Genomic DNA, 11,466 nt, shown 5'->3' on the forward strand with positions numbered 1-11,466 from the left:
GACCCTGTTCTACATTTGCCTTTCGACATGGACTTCTATCCACCACTTTACCACTCGACGCATCTTTCATCCTTCAAGTCCATCTCTGGGATGCTTTCATGAGTAAATCTACAGTGCATACTCTGTCAACGATCCATCCGGCCGTGCATTCGGCCGTGAAATCCGCCTGCTTCCCCCCAGCCGTCACCTTAATCTGATACCCCTGTCGGCGCTCATAGTCGTCGTCTCAAGATATGCGGTCTCACCCTGTGGCTGCCTACTCCACATATTTAGGGGCTAGAAGGGCCATCACACGGCGAGGGCTGGCTAGCATGCTCACATGGACGAATCTCGAAGGCAGCACTCTTATCTTTTGTCCGTGACTCAAGCTCAACGAGCAAGGAGTCTGCCCAAAGATTTGGGTCTCTACCACACATATGCACTATCTGAAACCAGGAGCTTGTGCCTTACCAGCACCTCGCCTTACGGCTTGGTGGGAAGGGGACCGAGATGTACATAGTACCTCGCCAGACGATCTTTGCTTGGCAATTCTCTCTCCCATTCGCCTCGTCGCCTGAAGCGCAGGCTCTGGGCAACCACACATATAAGGTCGGCTGAATTTGGACATTTCAGTATCGCGTGGTGTGATAAGCCTACCTGTCATCCTTTCCTCGAGTATCCTCGTGCACTCACCGTGCAGTCATGCCCACCCGCGCAGAAGCAAAAGAACATATCAATTCATTCTGGACGAGACGTCACATCGCCAGAGATGCCATCGATATTGAGAATGACATCAATCTTCGCGACCTTTCCAATGGACTGAAAATGTACTTCCACGCATCAACATCCCAGAGACTCCTGCTAACCAAATTTGCAGCCTTTCTGATGGCCTCTACGGTGATCTCACTCACTTTTTCTGGGAATTGCTCCAGAACGCGGATGACAGTAAATATCTTACAGTACCCCGCGTCGACTTCGTCCTGACCAGCCATTCTCTGACTTACGAGACCAACGAAATCGGCTTCACCAGGGGTGATGTGGAGTCGCTGTGTGCAGTGGGCTACAGTTCAAAGGCAGGTCAGAATGACACGATTGGGGAAAAGGGCATTGGCTTCAAGTCAATTTTTAAAATTGCAGACGTCGTCACCATTCACTCAGGTGTATATTCTTTCAAATTGGATACTCGACCTCCTCTCGGCAATGTCGGCATGGTTCTGCCCATGTGGCTGGACAAAACACAAGACTTCCCTGGGACATCAATCACCCTGCAGTTCAAGGCCGACCTTGACGTGTCCAAGTTGCGCCAGCACCTAGCCTCATTTGATTTCACCTTCCTACTGTTTACCCGAAATATCAAAGTGATCAATTTGAAGGTCTTAGCTGGACAGCCGTTTGAGAAGCTTGGACGGCTCGAACACTTGGCGCCTAAGGGTGAAAGAATAGAGACAAGGATCGACGGCCGTCCCGATGCGACGATGGACTATGTCATATTTCGACGCAAGTATCAGGGCATGCCTCCACGTCAACCTGGCGCTCAGGTTCAACCCGACGGCGATAAAACGACAATTGTGCTCGCTTTTCCACACCTCAATCACAAACCGCTTGCCGAAGGCCAAAAAACTTATGCATACCTACCTGTCAATTCCTTTGGATTTCAGGTAGGACCATTACCGCTCTTACGAAACGATTCGATCCTAACAGTGGCGCAGTTTATTATTCATGCTGATTTTGTCTTGACTGCCAATCGAAAAGGTATTGATAGTGACCGAGGATGGAATACATCCCTCCAGAGGTGTTTGCCCGAAGCGCTCTGCTCTGCTTTTGAACAGTTGGCAACATCGGCGGAATCTCAAATGAGGTTTGGTTGGCCCGAATATTTGGGCTCTCTGGGGTTTATTCACGATTCGTTTATGAGAGAAGTTGCTGACTCCACTATCAAACAACTGCGATCGAAGCTACTGGTTCGAACAGAGTTGCAAGACGGTGTTTTCCTAGCGCCTCAGGATTCTCTGACTGCATCAGATGAGTTTCGTGACGCCACTGGCGGACTTCTTATCACCGAGGGCACATACGCACAGCGGGTGAGATCGAATGCCTACTCTTACAACTCGGCAACGATCCTCTCAAGACTGGGTGTCACTCCCTTCGAGATCTCGCACTTCGTGGAGTTGCTGGCCCAATATATTTCAGCGCATATGGCAAGATTCTCATCAGAGGCAACAGCATGGCACTCCCGCGTCGCGAGTCTTCTCTGCAATCATTTCTCGAACGGACAATATCAGCTCTATTCACCCGTATTCCAGGCCTTCAAAGCTCTGCGGATCATCCCGCTGGATGACGGCTCATGGGTATCTGGTGCTTCTTGCGCAACTAAAAAGGTCTTTATGGATCAGGGTCGCCGCATCGCCCTCCCCACTGGCCTCCACTTTTGCTTCGTTCAGGCGTCGGCTGCCGATGATCGTCACCGCAGACAACTCTACCGACTGCTAGGTGTCAAACCATGTGATGAAACAGAGATATGCAAGATGATACTCGACTCCCATGCAACAATGGTAGTTTGGCCACCTTTGGAAATCCTTATCTCGCATGCGATGTACATCTTCCGCGCTCGCTACCAACCTCAATATGGCCAATCACTCCGCCTACGCCTCCTTGACTCCAATCTTACTATTCGATACCGGGAGAGAGTCCATCTTCCTTTTGGGACACAAGGAAAGGCTCTTAGACGGCTTTTTGCAGACGACTTTTCTGGTATCATTTGGCTACATCCAGACTACGAAGATAGAGTAACGGAAGGCGAGAGACAATACTGGTTCCAATTCTTATGCTCCGTAGAAGGAGTGTATCGGTTGCCTCCTCTTCATTCAGGTGGACGACTCTCTGATGCAATGAGGCATATCCTGATGAGAAATGGATCAAAGGAATTTCTCTGGCTTCTGAAGACGCAATATCGTTCGGGCTATGGTAATATGTTTGGAGATTCGCACACCTGGGAAGCTCAAACACTCACAGCGGATATCAGCAACATTTGGGTAAGCACCGATCAAGGTGTGCAGAAACTGTGCGAGACGATATTGCCGTCTTTGTCGCCTATCAGCCTAGGTCTTCTCCCTGTTATACAGCTGGTTGATCCACAAAATACGGACTGGAGCTTCCTCCGCAAATTTGGAGTCCAGACTGAGCTCTCGCCGGACTTTTTTGTGAAACAGCTCCGGGCTTTGAAAGAAAACAATGACCAGGGACGAGTGATAGCAACGGCTACAACTGTTTATAAAGCCATTGCAGCATATCCGGCCTTGGACAGCTCAAAACTGTGAGTTCAACACTTTTGGGATGTGGTAGCTGCTCACAGCGATGAACCAGGGCGAGTTTCCATACCGAAAGTTTGATATACGTCGACCCCGGCGGGTGGGTTTTGCCACAGCAGTGTGTCTGGAAGGCCTCATTTCCCTGCACGAAGGTGCCTGTTCTCTCCAGACTCTATCGTGGGTGTGACAATCTTTTCCAGGCCCTTTTGAAAGTAAGGGATGCAGGACTTGACGATTTAATCTCGGAGCTTGAAGACATGGAGTCAACACGAGAGCTTGACCGAACCAGGCTTTTACGCCAGAATATGTTGCCTGCTCTGGACTCCTTCCTAGGCAAGGCTTCCCTATCAATGACACAAAGACGACGATTGCTTCCGCTTCACATTTTTCCAGTTACTCAAGTTGGATCTAATGATCCTACCCAAGCTGCACAGTTACTCCGAGCCGAAGATACGTTCTGGATTGCAGACTTGAACTTTCTAAAATCAAAGTTCGAGGGATTCTTACCATTGCTTGATATAACTGAAAAACTCTTCAAATCATCAATCCACAACGTTTTCAAGAATTTGTCGATGGACTCCAAGCGTTTGTCTCTGAGCGTCCGGAAAGAAGAGAACCAACCAAACCAAGGTGATATATCCGAAGTAGCGGATCCTGCGCTTAGCAATAGGCTCCGAAGGCAGAGTCGATACATCATTGGGTAAGTACTTTGTACTCTCCACGGCACAGATTCATATCTGACAGGAGCAAGCATTGTGTGTCATGAAAACAAACTTAATCAGCCAGCCGACCAGGTGACAGCAATGCTTAGCAACATAAGGGTTTTTCGGGTTCCAGACATAACTATCAGGCGATACGTTCTTGATGCCAGCACAAAGAGATACGGCCGCGACGAGAAGGGAGAGGTTCTCTTGCTGGACGCAGATGGAGAACTACATATTAAGATCCGGCGAGATTCAGAGACCATGGACATCATCATCCCATTATCAGATCGTTTCGCAGAACGCTTTCACTTGGGGAACGCCAATCGTGAACTTCTTGTGAAAGTCCTCACAACTGAGAAAGTCGAGCAATTCATTGAAGGACTCGAAAGAGCAGGTATCAAGACAGATCCAACAACCGTCGTTGAAATTGTGGCTGAAGACAGCTTGGACGAAGATTCCGATGACGGTACACTTGCTGAAGATCCTAGTGACAACCTCGGATTGGCTTTCCAAAAATTGCAGATCAGCAAAGGGAGGACTGGTAGTGGTTCAGACGAAGAATCTTCGGGATCACAGCAACGCAGGCCATCACAAACACCAAGCTCACAGGGACGACGAGTACGCAATGATGGAGAGGTCTCCTCGCCATTCTCATTGAGAAGACGGTCGGGCCAGGCTGCCTCCGGTGGGGCAAGATCAGATGCTATCGCTACAAACGGGGAGACTACTACAGACGAGAATATTGCGCGCTTGACTGCAAGCCTGATTGACGCAAAGCTGTCTGACACCACTCATGAGGTCTTCCGCAACTGGGTTACACCTCCTTCGGGAGAAGTGCCCAGCAAGTCTTCAGTGCCTGTCTTCGGCATGGCTACCGCCTTCGAATTCACTTTCAATTCACCTTCTCCCCAGCCTCTTGTGAACAACCCAGATGCCAGCGGGAGCAGTTCATCGGGGCCAAATACGTTAGCAACGTCGCGCCATATTGCCGACAACTCGTCAGAGGCCCAAGCGGGCTTGGATGCGCCACAATCTTCTCCGAACCATTTACACGGTGCATTTAAAACCCCAACAAAGGCGTTTCGACAGTCGAATCATCCCTGGTCGTCTGGACGACCTCCCAGGAGCAGCTATGGTGGAAACAGCTTTGTCGCTCAGGAGTCCTCTGAAGCCGTACCACATGAGATTGGATTTGCTGGAGAACACCTGGTGAGTATTTACGACCACCCATGGCACTAAACCAGCTTTCTAACAGACACAAACTTAGGTATACAAGTTTCTGGAAGACAAGCTGTCACCATTTTTCACGCCAGAGAACTGGACTAGTAGAGGTCGAGCGAAAGCCTTTCCAAATCCATTCAGCGATGACTTTCGCGAGAAGGACTTTGCCGATTTCACCTACGTCGACACCGACGGACGCTTGCGTATGTATTTGAGCGAGAACGTCCCGAACTTTGAGAACCCAACCGGTCAGCGGAACAACATCACCTATCATTTGGAGGTCAAATCTACCCTGGGCAGCCTACACAACCCGGCATTCCTGAGTAATAACCAGATCTCCATGGCGAAGAAGTACTCAGGGCGATTTTCGACACCGGCCACCCAGACCGATGTGTACATCCTGGTTAGAGTCTACGGGCTTGGTTCGGACCCTCCTCAACCGCAGTTGTGCCTGTTTCCTGATCCTTGGAATCTTATCTGCCAGGATTCTCTGCTTATCGAAGGCGAAGCTGGGATTTATGTGCGACCGAAAGTCGCCTGAGCGACTTTATTACGCGAATTAGATTGGGCAGATGTAGTGCGAGCAAAGGACGGCGCATTTATGTCTAAGAAAGCTAATATAAAGCCGACCTTCTACACTGTCTTCGAATGAAATAGGTAGAGATGCATCATTACCGGGCAAGAGAGCATCCTGCGTAGAAACCACCTAATTTAAGAGTTCAACCACATTAGATGAGGGAGTCGTGTCAGGATCTCCAGCATCTCAAAGGGTCCTATCGTCCGAAGGTTACGAAAGTTACTGTTGTGAACTGAAGAGGAAGAAGGGGATGAAGGGAGAGATAGGTTACGAATATAGTAAATCGATTCCGACACCTTAGAGGGGATTTTACGGTTGTTAGGGAGTCGCCGTTTCTAGCCGGCACCAAACTCTGTCCACCGCTGTTTCATATAGAATAGAGATAGATTATCACGGCGCACTTTACAGCCTTATATAACACCCTCCATAAAATATTCGCGGACCGTAAATGGTAGGGGCTAGTGCCAGGGTTTCGCTTCGTATACCTGTGCACCAGAACACCGCTTAGCAAAGACGGGTACGGCCTTTGAACGGGCGAAGAACTTACTCATCCCAGAGGTCGGCTATTAGGTCGTATTTTAACTCGGTTCCAGGTTTAATAGGTTTACTAATTCGATCGCCATTCACATCGGCGTTCACACTTAATTGCCACCCATTCTCTTCCGCTTAATCGAAGAATTCCTGTATAGTTCTCTTCCTGTTTGACATTGGGAACAGCAAACAGGACGGTGAACATCCAAAAAACAGTACGAAACCAATGAAACGCGAACGGCCAAGGGGAAAAGAAGGGGACGCCAGGGACAGAGGGTAAAATAAAACGAACACTGACAAGGTACGATCTGGGCCGTGAGAAGAGGGACTGAGTGAGAGAGTGAACGAGCGGGACAAAGTGAGAGGGACGTGTGAGAGACAGAGGGAGAGTGTCGGAACTGCGATGGTGGAAAAGAGAAAGGAAAAAGGAAGACAGAGAGAGCCGTTGTAGAACGGAGGCTTCTAGTTGAACTCTCAAAGCTACTGTACGTACCACTACGAATCCTCTTAAGGATCCCAACTCTAGTGAGGGCCCGAAACGGCCTATCTAGGATACCCTTGTGTAAAGTTACTCTGAAGTCGTCTTGATGAATATGGGGCTAGAACTAAAACAGGGAGTAAGAGGAAGCAGGGAGAGAGCTGAGGGTGTGCGGAGAGGGCGAGGGCGAGGGGAAGCAGAAGAGAGCGGAAGGGGAGCGAGAGAGAGGCGAAGGGAGTGGAAGGGAGCAGACGGGGGAGCGAGGAGATCAAATAGTTGCTAGCGCGGGAGTAATGCGGCGACGGATGAGTCAGTCAAAGGGCCGTGAAAAAGTGCTGTTCGGGGATTATATATATATATATATTGAAACTTCGAACAATCGTCCTTCGCGCCCATTCAGCTGACTAATAGCCCGCCGCTTTGCTCTCCCGCCAACGACTATTTAGTCGATTCGCTCCCTCGTCCGCTCCCTTCTCCTCCCTTCCTCGCTTTCTAGCTCCCCTTCACCTTCGGCCTGCTCCTGCCGCGCTCCCTCCCTCCCTACTCTTTCCTGCGCCAGCGAGGCTCTCGTTTAGCTTCAGTCTCATTGGCGCCCACGTCACACGCACCTGCCTTGTAACTCTACCCGATAGAATTGATGTAACAACGATACCACCCACGGGTAAGGCCTGTCTTGGTTGCATTAGAGAGGGATCACGTGTTATGCGAAGCACAAGGTAGGGTATCGAAGAATATTGTATTGAAACCTGTCTGCCTATCAGAGGCCCCTAGGCATCCCTTCATACCCTTCCTGCTCCTGACGCCCTCAGCTTCTAGGTCCTCCTCCTCTGAGTCCTCTGGGACGCCACTGAGACACTTGTGAGGCTGGTAGCCCGTCAGACTTCTCCCTGGGTCCCTTCTGACCGACTCCTACTAACCTGCCTATCCTAGCCCTGAGCTGGCTCGGTGCAATAGAATGTTAACACCCTCGGTCACGTGACTACTTCTGAACAGGGCTGGTACGCCTGGGTCTGCTGGGCGTTACACCTCCATAACAAACAATAATGAAAAAGGCGCTAAAGTTCAATGACTCTCGGGTTCGACGGTTTCCCTTTCAGCCGGTCAATCTCATCTGTACGGCCAAAAATCCTTGCAGTCGATTACAATGTTCATTCCTCATTCCACTAGCCAATCCATGTGTGAACTACTCATTGCAACTCAGATGAACGGTCCATAAAACCATAATTGGAACTACCGTCCAGGAAATCAAACATAAGCTAATACAGGCCCAGATATCTTTCATAGTTGCGATGCAAAGTAAGCTTGATGACACCCATCCCACGATAATGTACAATAGGATTCGATATGCCGAAACAGAATAGGTAGCAGAAAGCCCCCAAAACGTCTCTAGCTCATGAAAGTCTTCTCGTAAGGGGCGATTTCGCTGTGGGAGGCTTTCTATAGCATATTGACCTTGAGCATCAATAAGTCCACGTAAGAGGTGAGTTATCTCGTCCAGGCCGAGATACGGCCGACTCCTTTTTCTGTAACCAGAAATACCTGACGGGAGGATGGCTTTTCTTACACGACAGTACTCTGATCGACCGAGTTTCTGAAACTGGGTGTATGTTAACGGGAGTGACAAGCATCTAGGTTAGCGACTAACGACATACCAGATAAAAGTCGAAGTGAGTAAATATCCACACACTGAAACAAGAGAGCATAAAGCCTCGTATTCTGTTATGCTGTATTCTCAAAATCTTGAAGAATTCTCCATCCTCCAAATCATGAACCTCTATTTGCAGCATCTTTAGCTTGCCGCCACGTTGCACACCAGTAAAGACGAAGTAGTCGATGTCGGCCGTCGAGGTTGTAACAGAATTGGTATCATTCAAGCTGTTTACAGCTCCTTGGGTGATCCGAAATAATAGCTCTTCCGAAATTCTCTCCGACCTTCTCACGTGTTCAATAAGGTTGTATTGAAGTGTCCTGTCATCAGTTAGACTGAGATGTATGTCATGGATGTCACCATTACCTCGTGAAGGCATAATCAGCTAGTATAATGTCCTGCCTCGCGCTCTGGAGCGAAGTCTGCAATTTTAAGATCGTGTCCCTCGCAAGGTAGACTGCAAGAGATCCTCCAAACTTCTGTCGATTAATTTTACCCAGTAGTTCTGTCGCTGTTCTGTCGAGCTTTTGAGCCGCTCTCTCACAGCGATCTTCACACATCGACCATATTGTATCAGGTACAGAAATGCCAGCAAACTGATCTTGCTCTCTCTTTCGTACCGTTAAGATGCTCTGGAGATGTTCCGTTTCATCGATAAGTGCTAGCACATCAGTGTGGCATTTTTTGATAAAGGGCCGAAGCTGCACAAGCTTGAGCACAACCTTAGCGGTTTGTGCTCCAAATGTTCCAAGTGCAATGATGGTCGCAGCTTCTGCCATCACAGTATCCTCTTCTCGCGAAGAATGTGTCCTTGACGTATGGATAGAAGGGTTCCGGCGTTGAGATCTCAGTTGACGATGATATCGTGGAAGGAGAGGAACGAAGCGCGACGCAAAGTTGCTGCTTTCACAATCTTAGAATGTGGGAGGCTCGAACATTACAGTATGTTGTGCTTAGGGTCATCTATGTGAATTTGACTCGTCAGTATACATTCATGGCAGGCAGACGAACAAAGAGTTGAAAACAATGGCTTCTGAGGCTGTGGATGACATATTTTAGGCACACGAATCAGTATCCATAAGCCTACGCCCCCTTCTGCCGGTCCATGGCGGTTGATGCAACGTGCTCGCTGTGCAAGGCTAGTTGCATATCAAGGCTGAAATTTTAGGAATCCATCTTCATAGGAGAATGCGACCAGCGAGATGGCTCGACGTCAAAAACGCCAAACCGCCCAGCCTGCGACCATGCCCGCAACTGTATTGCGACCTAGTGTCATGAACGCTGAGCCCCGCCAGGCTAGCTTAGTCAGACAGACCGATAGATATCCGCACACTCCTCGCAAGCGGGAACCTAGCTTACTGTGTGAAAATTACTCCGTGGTTGCAATGTGTCCGTAGGTGTGAACCACTTTCGGGAACGACTATATACCTTACCAGAACACGTACGTAGACGAAAGGATCGAAAGTTGCCAGGCAGTAGTAGGCTTAGCTGAAACAAAATGAAGGGGTTACAGCTAGGCAACTATAGCCGAGGCTCAAATGGGACCCCTGAGCCCGAACTAGCTTCTGCGAATGGGCATCAGGCAGCACTCCCTGTGGCTCGCACAGTACTCGAGCGCGCTCCCCCGTCCTCTACCGTGGCTCCCTCGACGCTCTCCCGTGCTCGGCATGGCGCCCGCGATGCTTCGTCACGTGCCCGATTAAAAGCGGCCGCGCTCCCTTTCCCGAACGAAAATGGTAATGGATGAAGGACAGTTCGGGGTGTATATAATATATATATATATATATATCCATTCCATCTTGACAGATCCCTCTCCCTAGTTTTATGACCTCAAACGTAATGCCACCCTCCCTCTGTTTAGGTACTTCACTTTCATCATCAACTCTGGGGGGATCTGTTGGTGGGCAGACTGCACTGTTTTAGTGAGGTTGCCTGTATGGGGCGGAAAGGGCACACCCTGCATTGCTGCATAGCTATGACATGCACCAAATGCTTGTTCACTTAGTTAATGCCTCGGCTTGGGTGGATTCAAGCTAGAAAGACAGAAAAAAATATGACACCCGTTGTTTCCTGTGCCCTTTTTCCTGCATATACATTTGCAGAGTTTTCCTGATGTACTTCTTATCCGAAATGCACCGTTTCAAAAACCCAAAAGACGGGACAAAAATATGGGCAAAAATTTGAAGACCACTCCGCGTGGGACTCGAACCCACAACTATGGAATCCCGTTAGTTTTCTGACATGGAGCGCGGTGATGGAGAGAATGATGCATACCCTCCAGATTTCAATAATAGAAGTCTGGCGCGCTACCATTGCGCCAGCGGAGCAATGAAGACAGATAAATTTCACCCGCGCTTTCGACGGGCGAATTTTCCCCATTTTTGGGGACGGGGGAATATATCATGACTAAAGTCACGGTGGGCGGGTGTTGAGAGTGGGAAGAATTGGAGAATGGGGGTTTGGAGGTTGAAAAAGTGCCCACCTTATTAATAATAAGGAGGCACGACAAGTAAAAATAAGGCGCAAGGTCACGTGCGCGGCTATACCGTGGTGGGCCGGTGACGACCGGGTAACCTTCCATATTAGGCAATATGCTTTTAGCGCCGTAAATGTCGGTGCACATGCAGCCAGACCATTTCATCCATGGTCTAGGACATTGTCGTGAGCTCGCGGGGATGTCTGTTTATTTGCGACCGAGAAGATCGTCCACATAGAGGGAAAGAAAAGCGGATCCTAACTCGAATATACCTTGTGCAGTCCTTTGAAGATCTGTTGAGATCCCCGGGTTGTCCACATCGAGTCTGTCCACTTACACTCGTTGCTCAAGCTCAGAGCCCGTGAACTAAATCTTGTGTATGCGGTATGGTAGTGCCTTGCCGATGAACTGTATCTTGTGGGCGTGATACTGCAGGCCAGGGATGAGGACTTGCAAAGTGAGAAGATTCTTCGAAGAGGGAATCTTTTAAGGTCGATACGGAAACCATATACTTAGATGTCCTAGGCACTTCTTCGTTGCCGAA

The 11,466-nt window shown here is 49.2% G+C and overlaps 2 protein-coding genes and 1 non-coding gene across 3 annotated transcripts; 1 reads left to right on the forward strand and 2 right to left on the reverse strand.

Annotated features, from left to right (window-relative positions):
- Positions 1–470: 470 nt before the first annotated feature.
- Positions 471–5,826, forward strand: PV07_01789 (uncharacterized protein). Its single transcript, XM_016388357.1, has 6 exons — positions 471–806; positions 857–1,637; positions 1,689–3,292; positions 3,343–3,987; positions 4,039–5,200; positions 5,259–5,826. Exons 1-6 carry the CDS (start codon positions 682–684, stop codon positions 5,751–5,753), a joined length of 4,812 nt encoding a protein of 1,603 aa, XP_016255285.1. The 5' UTR covers positions 471–681; the 3' UTR covers positions 5,754–5,826.
- Positions 5,827–7,950: 2,124 nt separating this feature from the next.
- PV07_01790 (uncharacterized protein) lies at positions 7,951–9,616 on the reverse strand. Its single transcript, XM_016388358.1, has 3 exons — positions 8,813–9,616; positions 8,451–8,766; positions 7,951–8,395 (listed from the first exon to the last, which is right to left on the reverse strand). Exons 1-3 carry the CDS (start codon positions 9,223–9,225, stop codon positions 7,982–7,984), a joined length of 1,143 nt encoding a protein of 380 aa, XP_016255286.1. The 5' UTR covers positions 9,226–9,616; the 3' UTR covers positions 7,951–7,981.
- Positions 9,617–10,634: 1,018 nt separating this feature from the next.
- PV07_01791 lies at positions 10,635–10,773 on the reverse strand. The gene has a single exon. It is a non-coding gene; the product is annotated as a tRNA-Arg (tRNA).
- Positions 10,774–11,466: the final 693 nt, after the last annotated feature.

Source organism: Cladophialophora immunda, assembly GCF_000835495.1.
Source record: "Cladophialophora immunda strain CBS 83496 unplaced genomic scaffold supercont1.1, whole genome shotgun sequence".
Lineage (NCBI taxonomy): Eukaryota > Fungi > Ascomycota > Eurotiomycetes > Chaetothyriales > Herpotrichiellaceae > Cladophialophora > Cladophialophora immunda.

What these genes read in the sequence shown, in the direction of transcription:
- PV07_01789 (XM_016388357.1), top strand. Translation starts at nt 682, where the DNA reads ATGCCCACCCGCGCAGAAGCAAAAGAACATATCAATTCATTCTGGACG. An exon ending in CTTTCCAATGGACTGAAAAT is followed by an intron (nt 807 to 856) that starts GTACTTCCACGC and finishes CCAAATTTGCAG; the next exon opens with CCTTTCTGATGGCCTCTACG. An exon ending in CAGAGTCGATACATCATTGG is followed by an intron (nt 3,988 to 4,038) that starts GTAAGTACTTTG and finishes GACAGGAGCAAG; the next exon opens with CATTGTGTGTCATGAAAACA.
- PV07_01790 (XM_016388358.1), bottom strand. Translation starts at nt 9,225, where the DNA reads ATGGCAGAAGCTGCGACCATCATTGCACTTGGAACATTTGGAGCACAA. An exon ending in GCTGATTATGCCTTCACGAG is followed by an intron (nt 8,767 to 8,812) that starts GTAATGGTGACA and finishes AACTGATGACAG; the next exon opens with GACACTTCAATACAACCTTA. An exon ending in CTCACTTCGACTTTTATCTG is followed by an intron (nt 8,396 to 8,450) that starts GTATGTCGTTAG and finishes ACATACACCCAG; the next exon opens with TTTCAGAAACTCGGTCGATC.